The sequence below is a fragment of the Myodes glareolus genome, chromosome 3, assembly GCF_982192425.1.
Source record: "Myodes glareolus chromosome 3, mMyoGla1.1, whole genome shotgun sequence".
Classification (NCBI taxonomy): Eukaryota; Metazoa; Chordata; class Mammalia; order Rodentia; family Cricetidae; genus Myodes; species Myodes glareolus.
Window position 1 is genome coordinate 9,681,060 of NC_142028.1, and position 20,750 is coordinate 9,701,809.

Here is a 20,750-nt window from a genome sequence, read left to right on the forward strand (position 1 = left end):
ACCATTGCCACTAACAATTTATAACCAAACCCCCTAAATGATGGCAAATATCCATTGCTCACCAAATGAGAAAAACCCACACACCCTACTTCTTGGGAATATAGTCCAGTCTCTGTGCACAGGGAAAGTACAAGACTTATCTGCAGTCCTGGCTAGAGTAGTCTGAGGCTGGACCATCTCAGCCAGCAGCCTTGAAGCTGATCTGGATGCAGAGCTCTGAGGGAGCTGTAGTAGAGGCACTATGAGAGGCTGGATCAGCTGGGCCACTCATTTTCATTGGTGTCTGGTCCCCTTGCTCTTTTAAACTTTTGAAAGTAACATACATATCTGTATTAACACAAGTAAGTACTATGTGCTGTATACAAGTCATCCAAAGATGATTTTTTTATGTTTGAACAGGCAAAATTTATCATTTTTTAGGTTTATTTCTTTATTCCTGTAGCCAGGATTTTCAGGGGGTCATTCTTGATCAAACCTGATCTCTATAAACATTGAATAAATCTATCGTCTTTTGTTTTCTGTGGAAACAAAAGCATAGCTTCTTCCCCAAACCTATATATTTTCTACTTCCATTTTAAAGTTAAGGCATTCTTAAAGTGTCTAGGTTGGTTTAATTCAGCAGTCCCTCTTACAATCCCATGTCTCTCAACAGTTGTTGTTCATTCATTAGTGATCAAAAACTTTAAAGTCTTATAGAGTCCAGACACTGTGTGTATTTTTCATTTTTATGTGACTTATCCTTTTTATACCATTTTATATCTCTCTAGAGACTTTATTTTATTATTTTTAAACTATTTTTCTATGACTGTATATATCTGTCTTCACTGAGCAACTACAATGTTCTCTGACCATGTGAAACAAATCTTAAACTGCCATGTCAGCACCCATGTGGGTCAGCTTAGTGCATGGCACTGGTATGCTGGTTGGTAGGCTCCAACTGACAGGCAGCAGCCAGTAGCCATGTTTCTGTATGCTTCTGAACACTAGCCCACCTGAGAGACTGCATAACTAGGAAACTAAATCTTCTCCTTTTCCAGAAATTTTCTTAACTTTTTCACAACCCATCTTTGGATATTTAAGACCCCATGTTGGACACCACATGTAACAAAGTTTCTTCTATACTGCCAGCTCCCAAATAATGACATGGAAATTTATTAATTATGAAAGCTCAGCCTATAGCTCAGGGTTGTCCCATTAGGCCTTATAACTTAAATTAACTCATTTATATGAATCTATATTTTATCATATGGCATTAACTCTCATCCATCTTGCACCTCCTATTTCTTCTCCATGTTTTTTGGTGTCTCCCCCGCTCCTAGAGTCATCTCCTCTCCTCTCTCTGCCCAGAAGTCCCACCTAATCTCTTCCTGTCTAGCTATTGACCATTCAAGTCTATTAAACCAACCAGAAGGCACCTTGGCAAAGACACATCTTTACATTATATTAAATGATTATTCCACAACATAGTAGATTATGTATCTCTGTTGGTACTAATTTCTTTTAGTTTGTATGGCTTGATATAAACAACCAAAAGGATGATTTACTTTGGTTCATGCTTTCAGTGGAGTCAACTTGTGATCACTTGGTACCAGGTACACTGAGTAGACATTCTGATGGTGGGATCATTCTTTATCCCATACTGGGCAAGAAGCAGAGAGTAAAACAGGAAGACAGCACATACCCCAGGACCCAACACACATCCACTAACGTATCTCCTCCAACTAGGTGCTTCCTTCTAAAGTTTCCAGAACTTTCTCAAATACAACTTTCTCAAATTGGCTGGGGGAACCAGGTTTTAACATATGAGCCCATGTGGGGCATTTCACATTCAAATTTTTACAAGGCCCATACTCAACAGTGGCTCCATCTTTTTTTAGTTTATTTTTAGGTCTGGTAGTTATCATTAGTGTTTGGGGTACTTTGGACCAAGCCAAGGCTTCACAATGCTCAGCAGGAGTTTTACTACTGAGTTGTACCCCAGCCATGACTCCCATTTTTAAACATGCTTTGAAATTGATGTAAGACAAAGATCTCATTCAATCAAGGGGAAATGCAACTTCATGTTAGCCCCAGAACTACCTCCCATAATCGCTATGAATTCTATTATTCAGAGGACTAAGAAACTTCTCTACTTTCACTGTTGAACACCAGACTCCACATAAGGCAAAGTCTTCTCACTGAATGTCAGCATTTTAGCTTCTGCATAAAATAGGGTGAACCCTCTTCATTCATTTAGATAGAGATATGTTGGGGTTGGAAAGATGGCTCTGTGGTTGGGAACACATGCTACTCTTGCAGAGGACCTGAGTTAAGTTCCCAGAACCCATGTTAGGTGGCTCACAACCACCCATGATCTAGATCAAGGAGATCTGACACCTATCTGGTCTTAATGGTTGCCATCACTCATGCACACATACACATGATTAAAAATAAAAATAACCTTTAAAAGATAGGTATATGTTTAGGAATGTTTGCATAAAAAACTATTTTGAATTTAGATTGTGTAAGGCTATCAGGGTGGAAAAACAGTGTCTGTGCAATCAAAGACAATGGGTGAATACTTAGTGAGATTATGTTATATTCTGAGCATTCTCTACCTAAGGGCACAATCTCAGAGCCAACCTCTACTGTTGGAACCTCAGATGCCTTCACCTCTGTGACATTACCAAAGGAGTCAACATAAAATAGCTGAAAATGAATTTCAGGAACTTATTTCAGGGTAGTTGATAGTAAAATCTGCTGACTTAGCCATCTGGCCATCTGGAAGAAATGCCCTTGAGATATACACTTTGGCCGAAAGCTACACATTAAAATCAATAATTGATCAAAGTTAGATATATCAGTCAAGAAATAACTTTAGGAAGATGGGATTATGTTTGAAACTTTATCAAATGGTTTAAAAGTAAAATTTGAAAGTTTGACATTTATTGTGGAGGAAAAATAATTTATCAGCCAGTGGTTTGTTCCTGTAACTCTGACTGCGTGCCCGTGCTCCCAAGGGCAGCCTGTGCTCATTTCACCACAGCTTAGCAGACAGTGAAAGGAACTTGTTCTTTGAATTTGGTGTTCAGCACGTCTCAAGGTCTCAAAATATTGCATCTTCTATTGCTGACAATGTTAGTAGTATAGTATTTTTTATCTGTTTTAGTGTTTAGTTTTTATAGGTGAAAATGGTAAGGAATGGACTTTTCAAATTTGTATTTTGATTGGTGAGAACAAAATTTACATAGAGGTCTGCCTAACATTCTCTCTCTCTCTCTCTCTCTCTCTCTCTCTCTCTCTCTCTCTCTCTCTCTCTCCTCTCTCTCCCTATCTCTTTCTTTACCTCTAAGTTGTTATCCATTCACCCAATCCATATTTAGCCATCCTTTCAATGGCTAAGCCAGCTTTCCAGGAGCAGAGCATTTGGATATGAATAATAAAAAAAAACCTCTCTCTTCCTGGAGTTTTGTGCTTTGGGTTCTGGGGCCTGTTGTGACTGGGATGTGGAATGTCCCCTGTAGGCTCATATCTTTGAACAATTGATCTTTCAACTGGTCACACATCTGGGAGGTTGTGGAAACTCCAAGAGGTGGTTTTTTGGGGGAAGTATTTCACCAGGCTGGATCTTGAGAATTTATAGCCTTACCTCACTTCCTGTCTGCCATTTCTCATCATGGAAATGAGAGAAGATGCGTCACAGTCTCATTTGCCATGCTTCCCCAGCTGTGCTGGACTGTATTCCTTAAACTGTAAGCTCAAACCAATCTTCCATCCTCAGACTCTCATGAGGTATTTGATCCCAGCGATGAGAATAGGCAGTTATTGAGACTATATATTAAGTCAACAACCATAGACAGCTTAAGCACTGTAGAATAAAGTAGGAAATAAAAGAAATAATAATAAATAGAATCAGGGATTTTCTATCATGACTGGATCAGAAACAATTTCTTACAGATAGTACTCTTGGAAGTCTTAGTTTTCATGGAACTTTTGGAAACAAATTTGACATCTAACCCTTAACTTGTCAAGACAAAGTGTGATGCTCTCTGCCTGGGCTGCGTCACAGATGCCCTGTTCGGATAAGATAGTGGTGGTTTGTGATCACGTAGTTTTTTGACACATGAGTGTTTAGGAATGCCAGAAATGACATTGATAGAAATGTGAATTTACTTGGTTATTCAGATTTATAAAAGCTATGTCTAAATCTGAGCGTAACAGTAGATTTTAGTCAAATGCTGAGAACAAGATAGAATTCTGTCACTCAGGTGTGATGTTAAGTTGCTAGTGTGAGCTTTCTCTATGTTCTTTATGTAGGCACTTAGTGTTGTGAGCTTTCCTCTTAGCACTGTTTTCGTAGTGTCCCATAGTTTGGGTATGCTGTGCTTTTATTTTTGTTGAATTCTAGGAAGTCTTTAATTTCTTTATTTCTTCCTTAACCCAGTGATACCTATACCAGCTTGTTTCTTAGGTACATTTGGTTGGAAACTCTTTTCCCAACCCTTTGCTCTTAGGTAATGTTTCTCTTTGAAGTTGAGGTATGTTTCTTGCATGAAGCAGAAGGATGGGTCCAGTTTTCATACCCATTCTGTTAACCTGTGTCTTTTTAGAGGTGAATTGAGTCCATTTATATTAAGAGATACTAATGACCAGTGATTGTTAATTCCTGTTATTTTTGGTTTGTTATCAGTGGTGGTAATGTCTGTGTGTTTCCCTTTTTTTGGGATTTACTGTGTGAGATTATCTATTGCCTGTGTTTCTGTGGGTGCAGGTATCTTCTTTGGGTTGGAGTTTTCATTCTAGTATTTTCTGTAGTGCTGGATGTGTAGATAAGTATTGTTTAAATCTGTTTTTGTCGTAGAATATCTTGTTTTTCCATCTATGGTGATTGAGAGCTTTACTTGGTATAGTAGTCTGGGCTGGCATCCATGGTCTCTTAGTGTCTGCAGATCATCTGTTCAGGACCCTCTGAGAAGTTGAATGTAATTCTGGTAGGTCTGTCTTTATATTTTACTTCGCCATTTTCCATTCTTTTTTATTCTGTATGTTTAGTGTTTTGATTAGTATATGGTGAGATAACTTTTTTATTTGATCCAGTCTATTTGTTGTTCTGTAAGCTTCTTATATCTTCTTAGGCATGTTCTTTTTTTAGGTTGGGAACGTTTTCTTCTATGCTTTTGTTGACTATATTCTCTGTGCCTTTGAGCTGGACTTCTTTTCCTTCTTCTATCCCTATTATTCTTAGGTTTGGTCTTTTCATTGTGTCCCAGATTTCCTGGATGTTCTGTGTTAACAATTTGTTAGATTTAACATTTTCTTTGACTGATGAATCTATTTCCTTTATCGTGTCTTCAATGCCTGAGATTCTTTCTTCCATTTCTTTCATTCTGTTGGTTATACTTGCATCTGTAATTCCTGTTCATTTACCCCCATTCTGTTTTTCTATTTCCAGAATTCCATCAGTTTGTGTTTTCTTTATTGCCTCTATTTCAATTTTCAAGTCTTGAACTTGCTTGATTTACTTGTTTGATTGTTTTTTCTTGGTTTTCTAGGTTTTCTTTAAGGAATTTATGTATTTCTTCTAGCATTCTGTTTGTATTTTTCTCCATTTCCTTAAGGGAATCATTTATTTCCTCTTTAAAGGCCTCCATCATCTTTATAAAGTTACTTTTAAGGTCCTTTTCTTCTGCATCGTCTGTGTTGGGATGTTCAGGTCTTGCTGGTGTAGAATCACTAATTTCTGATGTTGTCATATTGCTCTTTATGCTGTGGAATGTATTCTTACACTGCCACCTACCCATTTCTTCCTCCAATCATTGCAGGTGGGTGGAGCCTGTGGCACCAGTGGTCACTATTCCTCCAGGTGTATGGTCTGTGATTCTGGTGGTCACCAGTGCGGCAAGGGATTGACCATCCTTCTTAAATTCTACCCACAGACAACCTTTTTTTAACCTGAGAAACTTTCATATCAGTATATAAAAGAGATATACAAATTAAACATTTACTAATAACAAGTAATAAATAAGTAGAATTGCTAATAACATATCATAAAGATATGTTATAAAAAACTGGTTTCAAATTAATTCTTTGGCATATGTATAATTTACCACTCATTAAATTTAGAGCAAACTTGCATACTAATGAGACGAATGTGGTGGTAAGGAGATAATGAGTCTTCTTGGAGCTGTGTAGCTTGGATGAGATCAGCTCACTTCCATGGACTGCGACATCACTGTAGTTCCTAGCACGCTGTTGTCTGTGCTGGGGCTTTTTAGGCTGCGCCCATTGTCATCTGGCACATTTAGTGAAAAACGAGTGTGCTGTGCACCCAGAACACAGGCTGCGGTGGAACTGCACGTCTCATTAACTCTGCGGTCGCTGTGGTAAGTTCTCAAGGAGAAGATCACGCTTTGATGGCACAGCATCTATCCTGCAGGGAAGGTCCTGGTGGCAGGAGCTGAGGGAACTGGCCACCTCATCTCCACAGGCCGAGAGCAGAGAGTGATGATTGCAACTGCTCAGATCCTTCGCTCCTTCATAGACCTGTGAGGCACATGCCCAGAGAACAGTGCTGTTCCCTCCGAGGGAGAGTCTTACCACCTCAACCTCACCAGGATCTTCTTCACAGGCATTCCTAGGGGCTAGCCTCATCTGGAGAGTCCCTCAGAGGCCTGTCTCTTAGATGATTCTAGGGCATGCCATGTTGACAATTGCTGTCAATCATAGGTCATCTGTAACACAAGTGACAGCTGCCCGAAATATTTTGGATGCATTCTGCATTTGACCTTGAGTTCACCAGCAACTGCATGGTCTGCAAACCTTTGACTGCAGTTAACCTTTTCACAGCTCCACATTCAGTTACAGGAGTGATACGGGAGAATTGTCTGTATTCTGTCAATCATTTTAATAAAACGCTGATTGGCCAGGCAGGCAGTATAGGCGGGAAAGCCAGACAGGAAGTAGGGGTGGAGCAAAGAGACTGGGAGTATTCTGGAAGCAGAGTTCCCTCAGTACTCCTGCTCAGACCACTGAAGAGGCAGCATGTAACTTGCCCAGCTGAGAAAGGTACGGAGCCATTATGGCTAACATAGATGAGAATAATGGGTTAATATAAGTTATAAGAGTTAACAAGAAGCCTGACCTAATGGGCCAATCAGTTTATAACCTTATGGAGTCCTGTGTGTGATTTTTCCTTGGGAGTTGCCGGTTGTGGAGTACCGGGCGGTACAGAAACCCCAACAAGCCAGCCGTCATGCTACACAGGAGTCCATGGGGGAGGGGGTCATGACCACAGTTGAAGTGCTTTGTCAGAGATGATGGTCTCATGGCTTAAGTGCCCTCCATGCCTCAGCTCCCATGAGGAGGCCTCTTGGTCAGTGCCTCCTGGGCTTTGTGTGTTTTCACGCTCACGGTCTCACTGTGGAATCTCGAGGGTACCATTTCAGAGGCTGGGATTCTAGTAATGACAAACTGTAGCTGAAACTTTTATAAACTGGTTTCTCCTTCTCCTCTTCCTCCTCCTTCTTCTTCTTGTTCTATGTGTGTTTATGTGCGTACGTACAGAGGTCATAGGACAACTTCAGGTATCATTCCTCGTACCCGGCCTTGTCTTCAGGTATCAGATCTCTCATTGGCCCAGACCTCACTGATAGGCTAGGCTGGCTAGCCAGTGACCCCAGGGATCCACCTCTCTTTCTTCCTAGCCCTGGACTACAGGTGTGTACCACCATGCCTGGGTTTTCTGACGCTTCTGTGGGTTGGGTCCAGGTCCTTGTGTTAGTCAGCAGGCATGTCAGTGGATGAGACACACCCTGCCCCAGCCCTCCTTTTGCTTTATGTGATTTTTTTACTGACTTCCTTACGAAGGAAAACAGGTATTATTCATCATCCGTAGGAAGCACGAGGGAAGGGGAGGGAAACTAGCTTATCAAAAATTGCAAAAGCTGGTGCATCTGTGTCTCCCCTCCATAGCTGCTAAAGGTTGGACAGAGATGGAGTACATGATTCAACTCAACAGTTCTCAATAGTCTCAGCACCTACCGGTATGGTGTATTCTGGCAAATAGAATCCTGCCTTATATAGCTGTAGCAGCATTTTTGCCTAAAATGTGTTGGCTGTTCCTTCATCCTGCCAGTGCTCTCAGGCCAGAGGTCAGGGTAGGAAACGCTCCCTGGAACCCTGGATGTAGCTCAATGCTCTATTCTTTCTAAGCAACCACAGATGTCCCCTGAGACTCTGGCTATATCTCCCTCCAGACACATGAAGGAACTTACCCGTTGGTTGGCTTTCTCCATTTTAAAAAATAAATTTATTTTGTGTTTGAGGTTTATGGGATATATACAGAGGATAAAATGTTTACTGCAGGGAAACAGATTAATAGTTTGTCATCTGATAATTACTTTTATTTGTGTTAAGAGCAGCTAAAATCTACCTGACAAAACCCCCCAGATATTGCAGTTTTGTTCATTCTAGTCCTCCCGACTGCTTAGTCTGCTGGTCTTGAACATCCCATTCCTCATTTGTGGACTGTTTCCTTTGCTGCTCTCTGACCCTTGAGCTACGCATCCCCACTGTTTTCCAGTTCCTCCCCCTCCACATACAGATGACATCATGCACTACTTGTGCCTCTGTGCCTGCTTTATTTCACTTAACCTAATATCCTCCAGGTCCGTGCAAGCGACAAATGGCACAGTCCCCTTGTTAAGGCAGAATCTCATTCCACTTCCTTCGTCCATCCATCTGTTGATGGCATCTACATCACTTCCATCCGTTAGCTATTGTGATTCATGCTGCAGCGAACCAGACTCTCTTTACGAGGTGGCAGCTTTGTCTCTTTCGGGTGCACACCCAGGAAGAGCACAGTTGAGTCATGTGCGAGTTTCATTTTTTGGTTTCTTTATGAATCTCCTTTCTCTCTCCCACAACGTCCATGCCAAGCTATGTTCCTATCAGCAGTGCGCCAGGGTTCCTTTTCTCCACGCCACCTCTGATGTTTCTTGTTGTTTGCTCTTTGGAGACGACCATCCTCACAGGTGTGGGTTAGGACTCTTGGTGCTTTACCATGTGTTTCCCTGGTGATGGAAGGAGCTATGTACCTTGTGACTGTTGTTTTGAATTTTGAAAACATTTACTATGTGTGTGAGATATTGAGAACCAGAGAGTGAGGTGGAGTGAGAGAGTGAGTGAGAGTGAGAGAGAATGAGAGAGAGAGAGAGAGAGAGAGAGAGAGAGAGAGAGAGAGAGAGAACTGTAATGAGTCTGAGGGTCAGAGGGTCAGGCCAAAGTAGAGCTTTGTTAGTTTTCTCCTTCAGATCTCTCTCATTTTTGTGGCTGCCCAGCATATGTCAGGATAGCTGGCTCGTGAACTTCCATTTGATCCTGTCTCTGCATCTCATTTCACAGTGGAGAGATCAAGATCACAAATGTTTGCTGTCACATTCAGCTTCAAAAAACAGGACAGACAAATCAACAAAACCTGGGTTCCAGGTATCAGACCCACGTCACAAAGCTTGGGTTCCAAATTTCAAACTCCTGTTACAAAGCTCGCACAGCAAGCCCCTTTACCCTGGAGCCCTCCTGGGCTTCTTCTCCATCTTTGTATCTTTTCGGGACAAGTCTCTGCCGGGTCCTGCCTCTGAGATTGTTGGCTTTACTGATATTGAGCTGGGTGAATTCCTTATAAAGCGTACCGGGCTTGTGCTTGGCTCATGCTCTCTCTCTCTCTCTCTCTCTCTCTCTCTCTCTCTCTCTCTCTCTCTCTCTAAGTTGCTTTTCCATTTTCTTGCTTGTTCCTTTGTTGTGCAGAGCTCTGAAATTTGACATGGTTCCATTAGTCTATTTTTATGCTTGTTGCCTTAAGCTGGCTTGCCCTCTTCTTATGTTTTCTGAAGGCAGGTCTGGCTTTATCATTTTTTAAATCTATTTTTACATCCCAAGGGCTTATCACAATGTTGCCTAAGAATGAAAAAAAAACTGTTATGAGTATTACTGCTGATACCCCTAATATTAGTGATTTGTGTTTTATTTTTATGTAGTTCAGGCTGACCTTAAAATTTCTATTCTCCTGCCTCAGTCCCCCAAGTGCTGGATTTGCAGATTACACCTGGTTCAACTGCTGCTTTTGATGCTGTGGCCTCCGTAGCTGGTGAGCTAGTTTAGGCCCCTCAGGCCTGAAGAATGGGCATGGACCTCTTCTCACTGTGGTCCCCTAACACCTCCACAGGGCAGCACAACAGGAGGATGTGGAAGAATTGTGGGGAGAGAAGAACATTGGAAAGGCATGTAGAAAACTCTGCACTGCAGGGAGCAGAAGGACCAGTCTGAGTTTGCTGGACATGTAGGATTTCTGGAAATACTTGTCCACAAGGAATACCTACTTTCTGTCTAATTCTGCTTTCTCTCAGTAAAGGAATAATTGCCCCAGTCCAGTGATGACGGAGGAAGAGAGGCAAAATTGCTCCATGGCTCCCAGCACACATGCTATTAATACCAGAGAAATCATTCATCCGTCTGACAAACCTGTGTAACTCCTGGCTCACACACCACTTTCATTGTCTGTGCATTCAGGAAAATGTGACTGCCTGGATCTTTTTCCTCTGTGTTTTTTTTTCTTTTTATGATTCAGAGAGGAAACAAATATGAACGTGATTTGTTAGCTGTCAGGCCCCAGCCGGAAGACGGTGCTTTCGTTCAACCATGCCAAGTTTTTCTTCCGTGTTCTTCATGGCACTTTAGATTGAATCATGAATTAGTGGAGTTTAGAGGGGAGAACCTCAGTCTGGAAGGAAGGACCTCATGAGAGGTGGAAAGGCTTGAGGGTGAAGTCATGCACCACCATGGTACTGTGTATGTGATCTGAGACAAACTGTGGGAAAAGTGTCTCAAAGCTGCCCAGCTCCGTGGTATAATGGGATCTGGATGGATATTCTGTCCTGAGGGCCTGTGCTACATGGCAGGCACTGAGCCCGTTTGTGCTAAAGATCCTTCAATAGAGAAAAGAGAAGTGGGCCAACATGGTTCTGAGAACTCAGCAGACAGAGAGGAAACGGCCCAAACTTAGACTCACAGATCTGAATGTGTGTTTCCTCCTGTACCTTAGGCAAGTCTTGAAGCCTCATTTCTATAGATGTAAATTAAGCATAATGAGAATAACAGTAATTCTTTCATGATTTCTTAGAGCTGTTCTGAAGACAAAAGAGAGATATCGCCAGACCTGTAGCAGGGAATCCAAACATCAGTGCATTCTCACCAGCATTTAGATGTATGTTCATGTGACTTCTGCCTATTTTAAGAGATTATCTTAAACCGTGTAAGTCATTTGGTTAAAATATTGTTGAGGGTGCTCTTTGGACAAAATGTAAGGACAGCTCATGATACAACACAACCACTCTCAGTCACACTACCGCGTGGTAGAGAAGCACTAGTAAGAATTCAATGGTGAGCTGAGTATAGTGGTGAGCATCCCTGATCCCAGCATCCAGTAGTTGAGAGGGTGTTGAGTTTGAGACTGGCCTGGCAGACATACCAAGACCCTGTCTCAATGATGATGATGATGATGATGATGATGATGATAGTGACGACGATGATGAAGTAGATGAGAAAGGAAAGGGAGGAACAGTCTATGAGAAATAAAATGTTGGTGTAGCAGCAAAATGTGACACTAAAACCCTTCGACAGAACAAAGGCTTTTGTCCTTAGCTGCCCACCCCCCGTCCTTTTCTCACTGAAACCTGTGAAGAGGAACCCAGCCAAGATCCAAGAGCAGGATGGACACCTAGCACAGTGTAATGAGCTCAGAGGCCCATGGGCTGAACAGGCTGCCAGGCCTACAATCCCCCGGCCTCCCTGGCCATGAGCATCATGTCATTAGCAAGGCTGGGCCATGAAACAGTAATGGCCATACCCAGTATCTTAGTTCACATTCTACTAGGATGGCACAATGTCACATGACAGGGAATTTGTAGGAAATTCTCTTCTGAAAGAAAAAAGAATGTCCTTTTTAATACTGCTGAGAAAGAGCCCTCCGGAATATTCCAAGTGTTTGTTTTCCCACACATGTGACCTTTGTTTACCCCTTGAGCCTTCCCCTTCTCTTCAACATGGAAAAAGCTGCCATAAAGCAAACAGTCATGGTGGAGCTGAACAGTTCCCGTCATGGAAGCCAGACAGAACTAATTCATTCCACTCAGATTCCTTGTTTATGGAATAGGATGCTGTGGGATAATGTTCTTGTATACTGGACAGATTAGTCATTCATAATGATTTAATAAAATGCTGATTGGCCAGTAGCCAGGCAGGAAGTATAGCCAGGGCAGCCAGACTAGGAGAATTCTGGGAAGAGGAAAGGCAGAGATGCAGTCACCAGTCAGACACAGAGGAAGCAAGACAAGAATGCCTTACTGAGAAAAGTTACCAACCCAAGTGACTAAACATCGATAAGAATCATGGGTTAATTTAAGTTGAAAAAGCTAGTTAGTAATAAGCCTGAGCAATAGGCCAAACAGTTGTAATTAATATAAGCCTCTGTGTGTTTATTTGGGACTGAATGGTTGTGGGTCAAGGTGGGGAAAAAAATCCATCTATAATAGGATCACCTATATTTTAGTTAATCTTCTCTAACAACTCATGAATATACCCAAAAATGTGCTTCAGTAATTTCCTGGGTGTTTCTCTGTGCCATCATGTTGACAATCAAGGTATGCCATCATGCCTGCAATTGGTCTTCCTAAATGCCGGCTCCTTTACTCATTAAAGCTCTGTGGTTGATCAACTGTCCATGTCCAGTACTGAAGAGCCAACAAGGCAGTCATCTATGAGGCAGTTTGTCGGGGCCAGGCAATCCCAAGCGAGGCCAGTATTTCAAACATGGAGGGGGAAAAGTGAGATTGAGGCAAAGGTCACAGTGTTCAACCAAGTCAGTCCCTGGCAGCGAGAAGGCAGGTTACCTCACTATCTTCTGATACTACACCATTCATTTAGTGCCTGCTTCCATTCAGAGGGCCTGCTAAAGAGTTCCCGGTAATTCTTTCTTTCCTCAGTTTGGGGGGGGGGGGCGCATGTGCCCTCTTTGGCCTACTCTGTTTCGCACTCAGAGCAACTCTCTGCACTCTTGACTACCTGAGAGCTGGAAACAAGCCACAGGTGTGTTTCTGCTGCCGCTAGGTAGCCCGTCATCCTCCAGAGCGAGCTCTTTATAGATCTCTAGAGTCTTTATAGGATCCGGATGGCTGGACCAGTTAGCGCATCTCCAAGGATCATGCTTATTTCTGCCTCTAGACATATTTCAGCCACACCTGGGAGCTGGCATATTTTTCTGAAACATTTTGTAAGTGAAATATTATAGTCATGCCGTTCAGTGCCTGGCAGTGTGAGTTAATCATCGCATGATCACCGTGGAGACACTACGGAGTGATTTGACCCTGGGCTGAGGCTGCACGTTCCTGTGGGAATGGCAAATGCAGGAGTCAGTCGGCTGCTCACTTAACCCGCTGCCCTTTTCTTTCTCTCTCCTAGGAAGCAAATGGAAGACTGTTGCGATCCGGCCCATCTCTTTGCCATGACGAAGATGAACTCCCCCATGGGGAAGAGCCTGTGGTACGATGGGGAGTTCCTATACTCGTTCACCATTGACAACTCCACCTTTTCCCTCTTCCCCCAGGTGAGTGGACCCATTGCAGTGTGGTGCAGCTCCTTACATTTCTCCCTAAAGGAAGGCTTTACGGGGTCTGCTGACCGCTGGGCCTGCTGTTCTTCATCTGCTCTCTTCTCATCTTAATTGTGCACATTTTTTTTTTCTCACATCTTTTTATGTTTTCTGCTTTGACGCACGGGTGGAAGTAAGACGTTAAGAGGAAGGACTTCCTAGAGCTGCAGTTTTCCTTGCCATTTAGAGTTTGGACACAAGAAGCTGTGGCAAACAGTGGTCAGGGAGTGCTGGGGTTCTCTAGTGTGCTGAGGTCGGCTGTGGGAGGATCACGAGGATTTGAGATAAGACTGTTTACTTAGGATTGATGCTGCACTGGGCAATGGGGACCATACATCTTCTCCGAACTCTCGTGTGCTAACCCTTTGGCTACATTCTTGCTCTGAAGTGGAGGAGTGGTGGGTACTGAGAGAAAGAATTCAGTCTGAGCACTTTTGAAATGGTCTAAAGCAATCTTTGTTTACTTAGTGTTTCCCTGCTTGCTTTCCTGAACATTACAGTGAGATGATTTTTACTAACTAGTTTGACAAAGACAGTTTTTTATTTTAAAGAACCCTTGGTGTTGGTGGGGGGAGGTCTTTGGTGAAACAGCCATTAGGGAGAATTTGAGAAATTAATTTTAGTCTTCTCAAGTCTTCTGGGTGACTTCAGTTTGGCCAGATGACTGCATGTGGAGGACTCATGTTCAGCCTTAGACAGCAGGACTAGGTTTCTGAGTAGTTCTGTGATGAATAGATCACAAGCTCATTCGCAGAGAAGACAGTCTTATCAATTTGTCACATGGAATCCAGAGACACAGGCTCTACAAGGCGAGCCTGCATTGCTGGGAATATACCTGAGGGTCCTAAGTCAGCTTTCCACAGGGACACCTGCACCTCTGCCCATGCTGACCATGACGCAGAGCCAACCTAGATGTCCCCTAGCAGAGGAACAGATAAAGAGGATGTGGTACATAGACACAAAGAAAAAATATGTAGTTTTAAAGAAAAACGGAATCAGGACATTTATAAGAAAGTGGACAGAACTGGAAACCATTATGTTAATTGAAATAAAACAAACTCAGAAAGTGGATATCACATGTTTTCTCTCATGCAGAATCAAAACATGCATGCATGTGTGTGTATGTATGCATGTGTACATATGTGTGTATGTAGGTGTATGTATTTGTGTGTACACATATTTGTGCGTGTTTGTGTATACATATGTGTGTACATATGTGTGCTTGTGGTATTTTTGTATTTGTACATATGTGTATATGTGCATGTGGGTGTGTGTTTGTATGTGCACATGGGTGTTTGTGTACATATGTGTGTGTATTTGTGTGTGTGTGTGTAGGACATGTAAGTAGAAGTGAGAGCATGAGAGGGAGGAAGGACTAGAGGAAGAGGGAAAGGGAAAAGCAGAGGATGATGGGATACATGTGACATGAACACAGAAGGAAGACATGTTTGAGAGATGGAGAGGACCAGAGAGGGGGAAGGAGGGAAGATGGAGCAGGCTGGGGTACAAGTCAGAACAAAGTATAATGAACTAAATGTATGAAAGTGTCACAGTGAAGCCTATGACTTTGTTATGCTAACCAAAAATTAATAGATCAACAACAAAAAAGAAACATCCTGTATTTATTGGCTCACCCTTCGGTGTGGTAGGTGAATGGTTTGGGAAGGTCTGCTGTGCCGTTTAAAGTAGGAAATGGGGGCTGCCGAGATGGGGAGCTCTTGTTGCTCTTGGAGAGGACCTGGGCTTATGCTTGCGTGGCAGCTCACAACATCCGTGACTCCAGTTCCAGTGGATCCGACTCCTCTTCTGACATCCTGGCGCACCAGGCATGCTTGTAGCACAATACATACATGCCGACAAACACTCATATACATTAAACAAAAAGAAATGAGGAAGTGTTGTCTGGGTAGCTGACTCAGTGATAAAGAGCGTTTGCACTCTGGGCATGGGGACATGAGTTCAAATGGCCATTGTCTGGATAAAAGCTGGTCATGTCTGCAGTGCCTATACTCCTGCGTGGGGGTGGTGTAAGAGCTGGGCCTGTCTACTGTCCCTACACTCCTGCATGGGGTATTGTGTAAGTGCTGGATCTGTCTGTTGAGCCTGTGCTCCTATACGGAGGGGGGCTGGGGAGAGTTGGATCCCAGGAGTCATTGGCAGCCAACCTAGCTAAATCAGTGAGTTTCTGCTTCAATGAGAGGCCCTACCTCAAGACAAGCAGGCATAAAATGGTAGAAGATGATTCCCAAGGTCCTCTGTCTTTCACATGTGTGCTCACAGAAGTATACACACATGCACTCATGTGCATGCAGCACATACATGTACAGCATACTATACACACAAACACATATGCACATACACGCATACATACACACATGCATACACATGCTAGTAAATCAGGCTTTAATTCTGTGCCAATGTTCATGTGTTTTTGCATCCCATTATTTTCAGCTCTGGAGACTTTCTAATATCAAAGGAAGGTGTGGATTTGAATTTTGTCTATCTCTCTTACCAACTAAATGCCTTGGATAACTCACTTGTCTCCCCTGAGACTCAGCTTTCTTCTCTGTATGATGGAGAGAGGAGTGTGGGTCCTGTCTATTCAGAGTGGCAGTGGAGACCAAGTTATTTCAAGCATGCTGTGTGCAATGTAACCCCTGATTGCCAGTACTGATAGCTCTGTGACTCATGAGATCCGGAGTGTCAGTCAGGACAATATATGGAGATCACTCTGGGCATTTTGGGTGAAAAGGTAATTTGTCAGGGGATCCGATGCTTCCGACACTAGAAGAAGTTGAGTTCCAGAACTTGATATAAGTGCTCTAGGACTAGAACATTCTAGAATGATTATCTTTTGTGTGGCCACAGTCACCTCCAGAAGAAACAGTGGCCATAAGATAGGGTTCAGGACTCCCCTTCCTCCAGGTCTCATTCAGGTACATGCAACACAAAGATTAATTTCCATCCGAAACATCTGCTGTCTAGACCTAGGAGACAGGAAGCCTTTTGCTCTCAAGATTCAGCAAGGTTAGGTAAGGAAGGAGTGGTATCCAATGCGAGCTGATGCGTAAGATCCTCTGTGAGGCTAGTGCTAGCCAGGCATGGTGGCACACACCTGCAGTCCCAGTCCACGGGAGGCTTGAAGCAGGATGAACCCACCTCGGATCACATTGAAGGCTACAGCACACCGGGCACGTTTGACCTAAATTCATCTAAGCCTTTACTCTGTGAACAGATAGGATCTGATGCCGCGCTGCCCATCACCTGGAGGAGACTCAGTCTAAGATGCGGGGTGAGTTCAAGGCCAGTCTGAGTTACACAGCAAGACATGGTTTTAAGACAAACACCAAAGAACAGATACTGATAAGCTAAATGAAGACAAGAAAAGAAACAATTGTCTTTAACAGGTAAGAAAAAAAAAAGCTAAAAGCAATAGAAAAAAAGCTTTGATAGTGGAGGGTTTCCGGTAAGCAAGTGATCTTTACCTTCACGGTAAGAAATAGATTGGAGGGAAAGAGATGATTAAAGAGAAACAAATGAGCCTGGCGCCGTATCTGACAGTCCCAGGACCAGGATGGAAGGAAGCATTTCCTTTTTTTCTGTGCCCATCACCATCCCACAATAATAAAGTAAAACTGTGGTTTATGTAGGAACCAGAGGTCATTACATCACTATGTGTGCTTAATTGTGCAAAACACACAATGAATAGATTTTTTAAGGATGCATGTGTATTTTCCTGTGAGATTCCGGAATGATGAACACTCTGGAGGACCAGTAGCTTCCTGTGGCTGCCCCTCCCCCATATTTCTGGTCTGTTGCAAGCAGACTAAGTTGCCAGCCAGGTGGTGTCCTTCGTTTGTGTTGCTCCTGGGAAGCAGAAAGACATACTGCTTGGTTTTGCCAGTTTGGGCAAAGCACGGCTTCTCCCAAGTGCACTGGCCAGCCCTTTCTCTCGCCATCATCGGACCAGTTCAGGTTCAGAGGCTCCATCCACGGGGTGCCTGAGCTGCTCGTGTCTCATGGCAAACAGGAAGCACAATGGAATCAGCAGGAAGTGGTCAGGACAAGCTGTTGCCCCCAAAGAAAGAAACCCCTTATGTAATCTACTTCTTCCATCTGAGACCGCCTTCCACCATTCCAGAACCTTCCAATAATCTATTCGAAATTTGAATCTATCCCTGGGTTAAAGCATTCATCAGACCCACTGCTTCTCAGTCCCATCAACTCGATAATCAAGATGCAGCATCAGACTGAATTCCAGTAAAGCCGTTCCCTGGCATTCCCAGGTCACCCGTTCGTCTGTCACGTCCCCAACGCTGCACACGCGTTAGCCACAGTTATTACCATGTTTTTCCTCTGCCACTTTCAGTCATCATTTTATTGTTGCTGCCAAAATGCAATCGAAGAGAAAGATGGCGTGTTTGTTGGGGAGTTTTACCAGGTCCTCTTTAGGGCTGCGTCCGTAGACAAGGACTCTGGAGATTACTCTGTCTTGGGGGTGTTACACCAAAGTTCTCTTATCACAGTCTGCCAATTCTTACGTAGACCTTCCACCATTTCCTGTAGCTTCATTATCAGCTGTATTAAATTCTGACATAGGCATAATAGTTCTCCACATAATTGCCTGTGTGCGCATTGCTGGTTGGTTCCTCAGACTTCTCTCCTGGTTCCAGGACTCTGGAGTGAGTTTTCGAGGGATGAGCTTTCTTCTTTGTAGTAGAGCAATGCTTCCCACATTAAACTGATACCCATTTCCATCTGCTTGTTCGCCAGGATTCCCTGTCCAGGTCCCACTCAGACTGAACTTTAGAGGATCAGGAGCTCATGTAGTTGTGTCCGAATGTATTTTGGTGAAATAACTGTTGAACATGGTTAGACTCAAAGGCTGAGTTTACTTTATTGATTTATTTATTTTTCTGGAACTTTTAATAAGGCTTCTTGGATTCTGCTTCAAATCTCTGAAGGATGGGAGTGAGGCTAAGCAATCTCTGTCATCTGAGATGCTTGTATCATTAAACTTGCCAGTTTGGATTAAGAGGCACCCCGATGAGGAAAGCACACTTCTGGGTGTGCCCGTGGCAGCATGGTCAGACAACACAGAAAGATCCATCCTGAATATGTGTGGTGCCATCCAGTGTGGGGCAGTCCAGGTGGAACAGAAACAGGAGGAGGAAGCCACTGATGTAGGATTACTTCCTGCTTTGTTTGCTGGCTACTGCATTGACTCGGGTATACCACAGACTCCCTACCATGGAAATGCTGTCTTTAACTCTTATCTGTCTGTCTGTCTATCCATCCATCCATCCATCCATCTATCATCTATCTGTCTAGTTATCTATCTATCTATCTATCTATCTATCTATCTATCTATCTATCTATCTATCATCTATCTATCTATCTATCTATCATCTATCTATCTATCTATCTATCTATCTATCTATCTATCTATCTATCTAGTGTGTGTGTGTGTGTGTGTGTGTGTGTGTGTGTGTGTGTGTACAGAGGATAGTATGATAGCTGGGAAATGACTCAGTAAGTAAAGTGCTCACTGTGCAAGCTTGAGGACCCGAGTTCAAATCCTCAGTGCCCATGTAAAAATCTGGACATAGTGGCATAATTTATAAATCCAGTGCTGGGGACGCAGAGACAGATCGATCGATAGGGCTCAGTGAGCCATCGGGCTAGCCAGGTTCTAGTGAGGGACCGTGTCTTAGACCACAAGATGGGTGACACCTGAGGCTGTGCTCTGTGTTCCATGCACGTGTATATTCATGCACCCACACAAGTACCACTCTGCACCCACAAGCTAGGCCCCATCCCAGGTTGGATTATCACTTTCCTTGTTAGTTAAGGATCTTCTATCCAACCTCCAAATTCTGTGGTTCTAGGAACTGAACCCAGGACCTAGTGCTATGGTGGTCCAGCTGTAGTCCCGACCTCAGGGCTGTCCTTTCTCACCCTTCGTGGTCCAACAATCGCAGGAATTACAATAAAATAAAATCTATTTTGAGTTAAAATATATCCCTTAGGAGAAGCATACATTTCTTTGGGCAAGAAAGGAACAAAAATGTTAAAAACCACATTTGCTCTCATACAATAAGAAAAATATCCCCCTTGGTGCAATAAAAATGTAGCTAGCTCCCTCTCTCCTGATGGAGGATAGCCACAGGGTGTGGGGCACAAACTAGACCAGCTTCCTCAGAGGGATCCGCAAAGCCATGTGCAGAGAGTGCACACACCCCACCCACGCCAGCTCCTCAGTTTGATCCCAACTCCCATTGGGATCTCCTGAGACTGGTCAGGCTGTGTCTTTGGCCTCTGGGAAACCCAGGAGGACATTTCAGAATAGTTCCCGAAGTTGGCCTTGTTGAAATGACAGTATACATTTTCCCTCTTCATAGACCTGTGCTGAATGTGATTTTCTCAGCTCCTGAATATTCCTGCGTCTCATAGCAATTTCTTCTTCCTCCTAGTGAAATTTGTATGCGGATCTAAATGGTGGTATTACTTAGTCACTTTTCAAATACACACTCTTTCAGCCGTAAAGGCAAAGGGGACTGCGTTTATTGGGCATGGAACATTGCCAGGTGTGCATCTCATTTGTTGCCAGGTTTGCTTGATAACCTGTGCTCACTGATCTCAAGTAATAGAAAGTAGAAGGTAGGTCGTTCAGGGGTGGTTCCTGTCTACTGTGTACCATCAGTATTTCAGGATTCTTTTTGCTGAGTCATATCAGCTGATGACCAAGGAGATACCTAAACCCCAACCCACCCTAACCCTAACCCACCCTAACCTTAACCCTAACTTGGCTCCAGGATTCCAGCAGAAAGAAGGAGACTGAAGAGAAGTCCTGGCACACTAATGTTCTTGTGTCATTGGTCAGGACTAAGTCATATCCACCTGTCTAGCTGCAGAGAGACTTACATATAATGATTTGAACTCCAGGACAACACACTGCCTTCGCCGTCCCATACTGTGTGCCTTGATTAAGTCACATGTCTTAGCCTGTCCTTTAAACACGTCTGTACATTGTTGTTATTCTTTCTACTTCGTGGATGGAACTAAGAGT

The 20,750-nt window shown here is 43.3% G+C and overlaps 1 protein-coding gene across 2 annotated transcripts in view; it reads left to right on the top strand.

The window, feature by feature from the left end:
• Positions 1-20,750, top strand: part of St8sia1 (ST8 alpha-N-acetyl-neuraminide alpha-2,8-sialyltransferase 1) — a 144,699-nt gene that overhangs the window by 45,432 nt on the left and 78,517 nt on the right. For both annotated transcript variants that reach the window (XM_087903970.1, XM_048432597.3), the window contains exon 2: positions 13,492-13,636. In XM_087903970.1, coding sequence (XP_087760096.1) covers positions 13,492-13,636 — 145 coding nt within the window. The remainder of the gene's footprint in view (positions 1-13,491; positions 13,637-20,750) is intronic.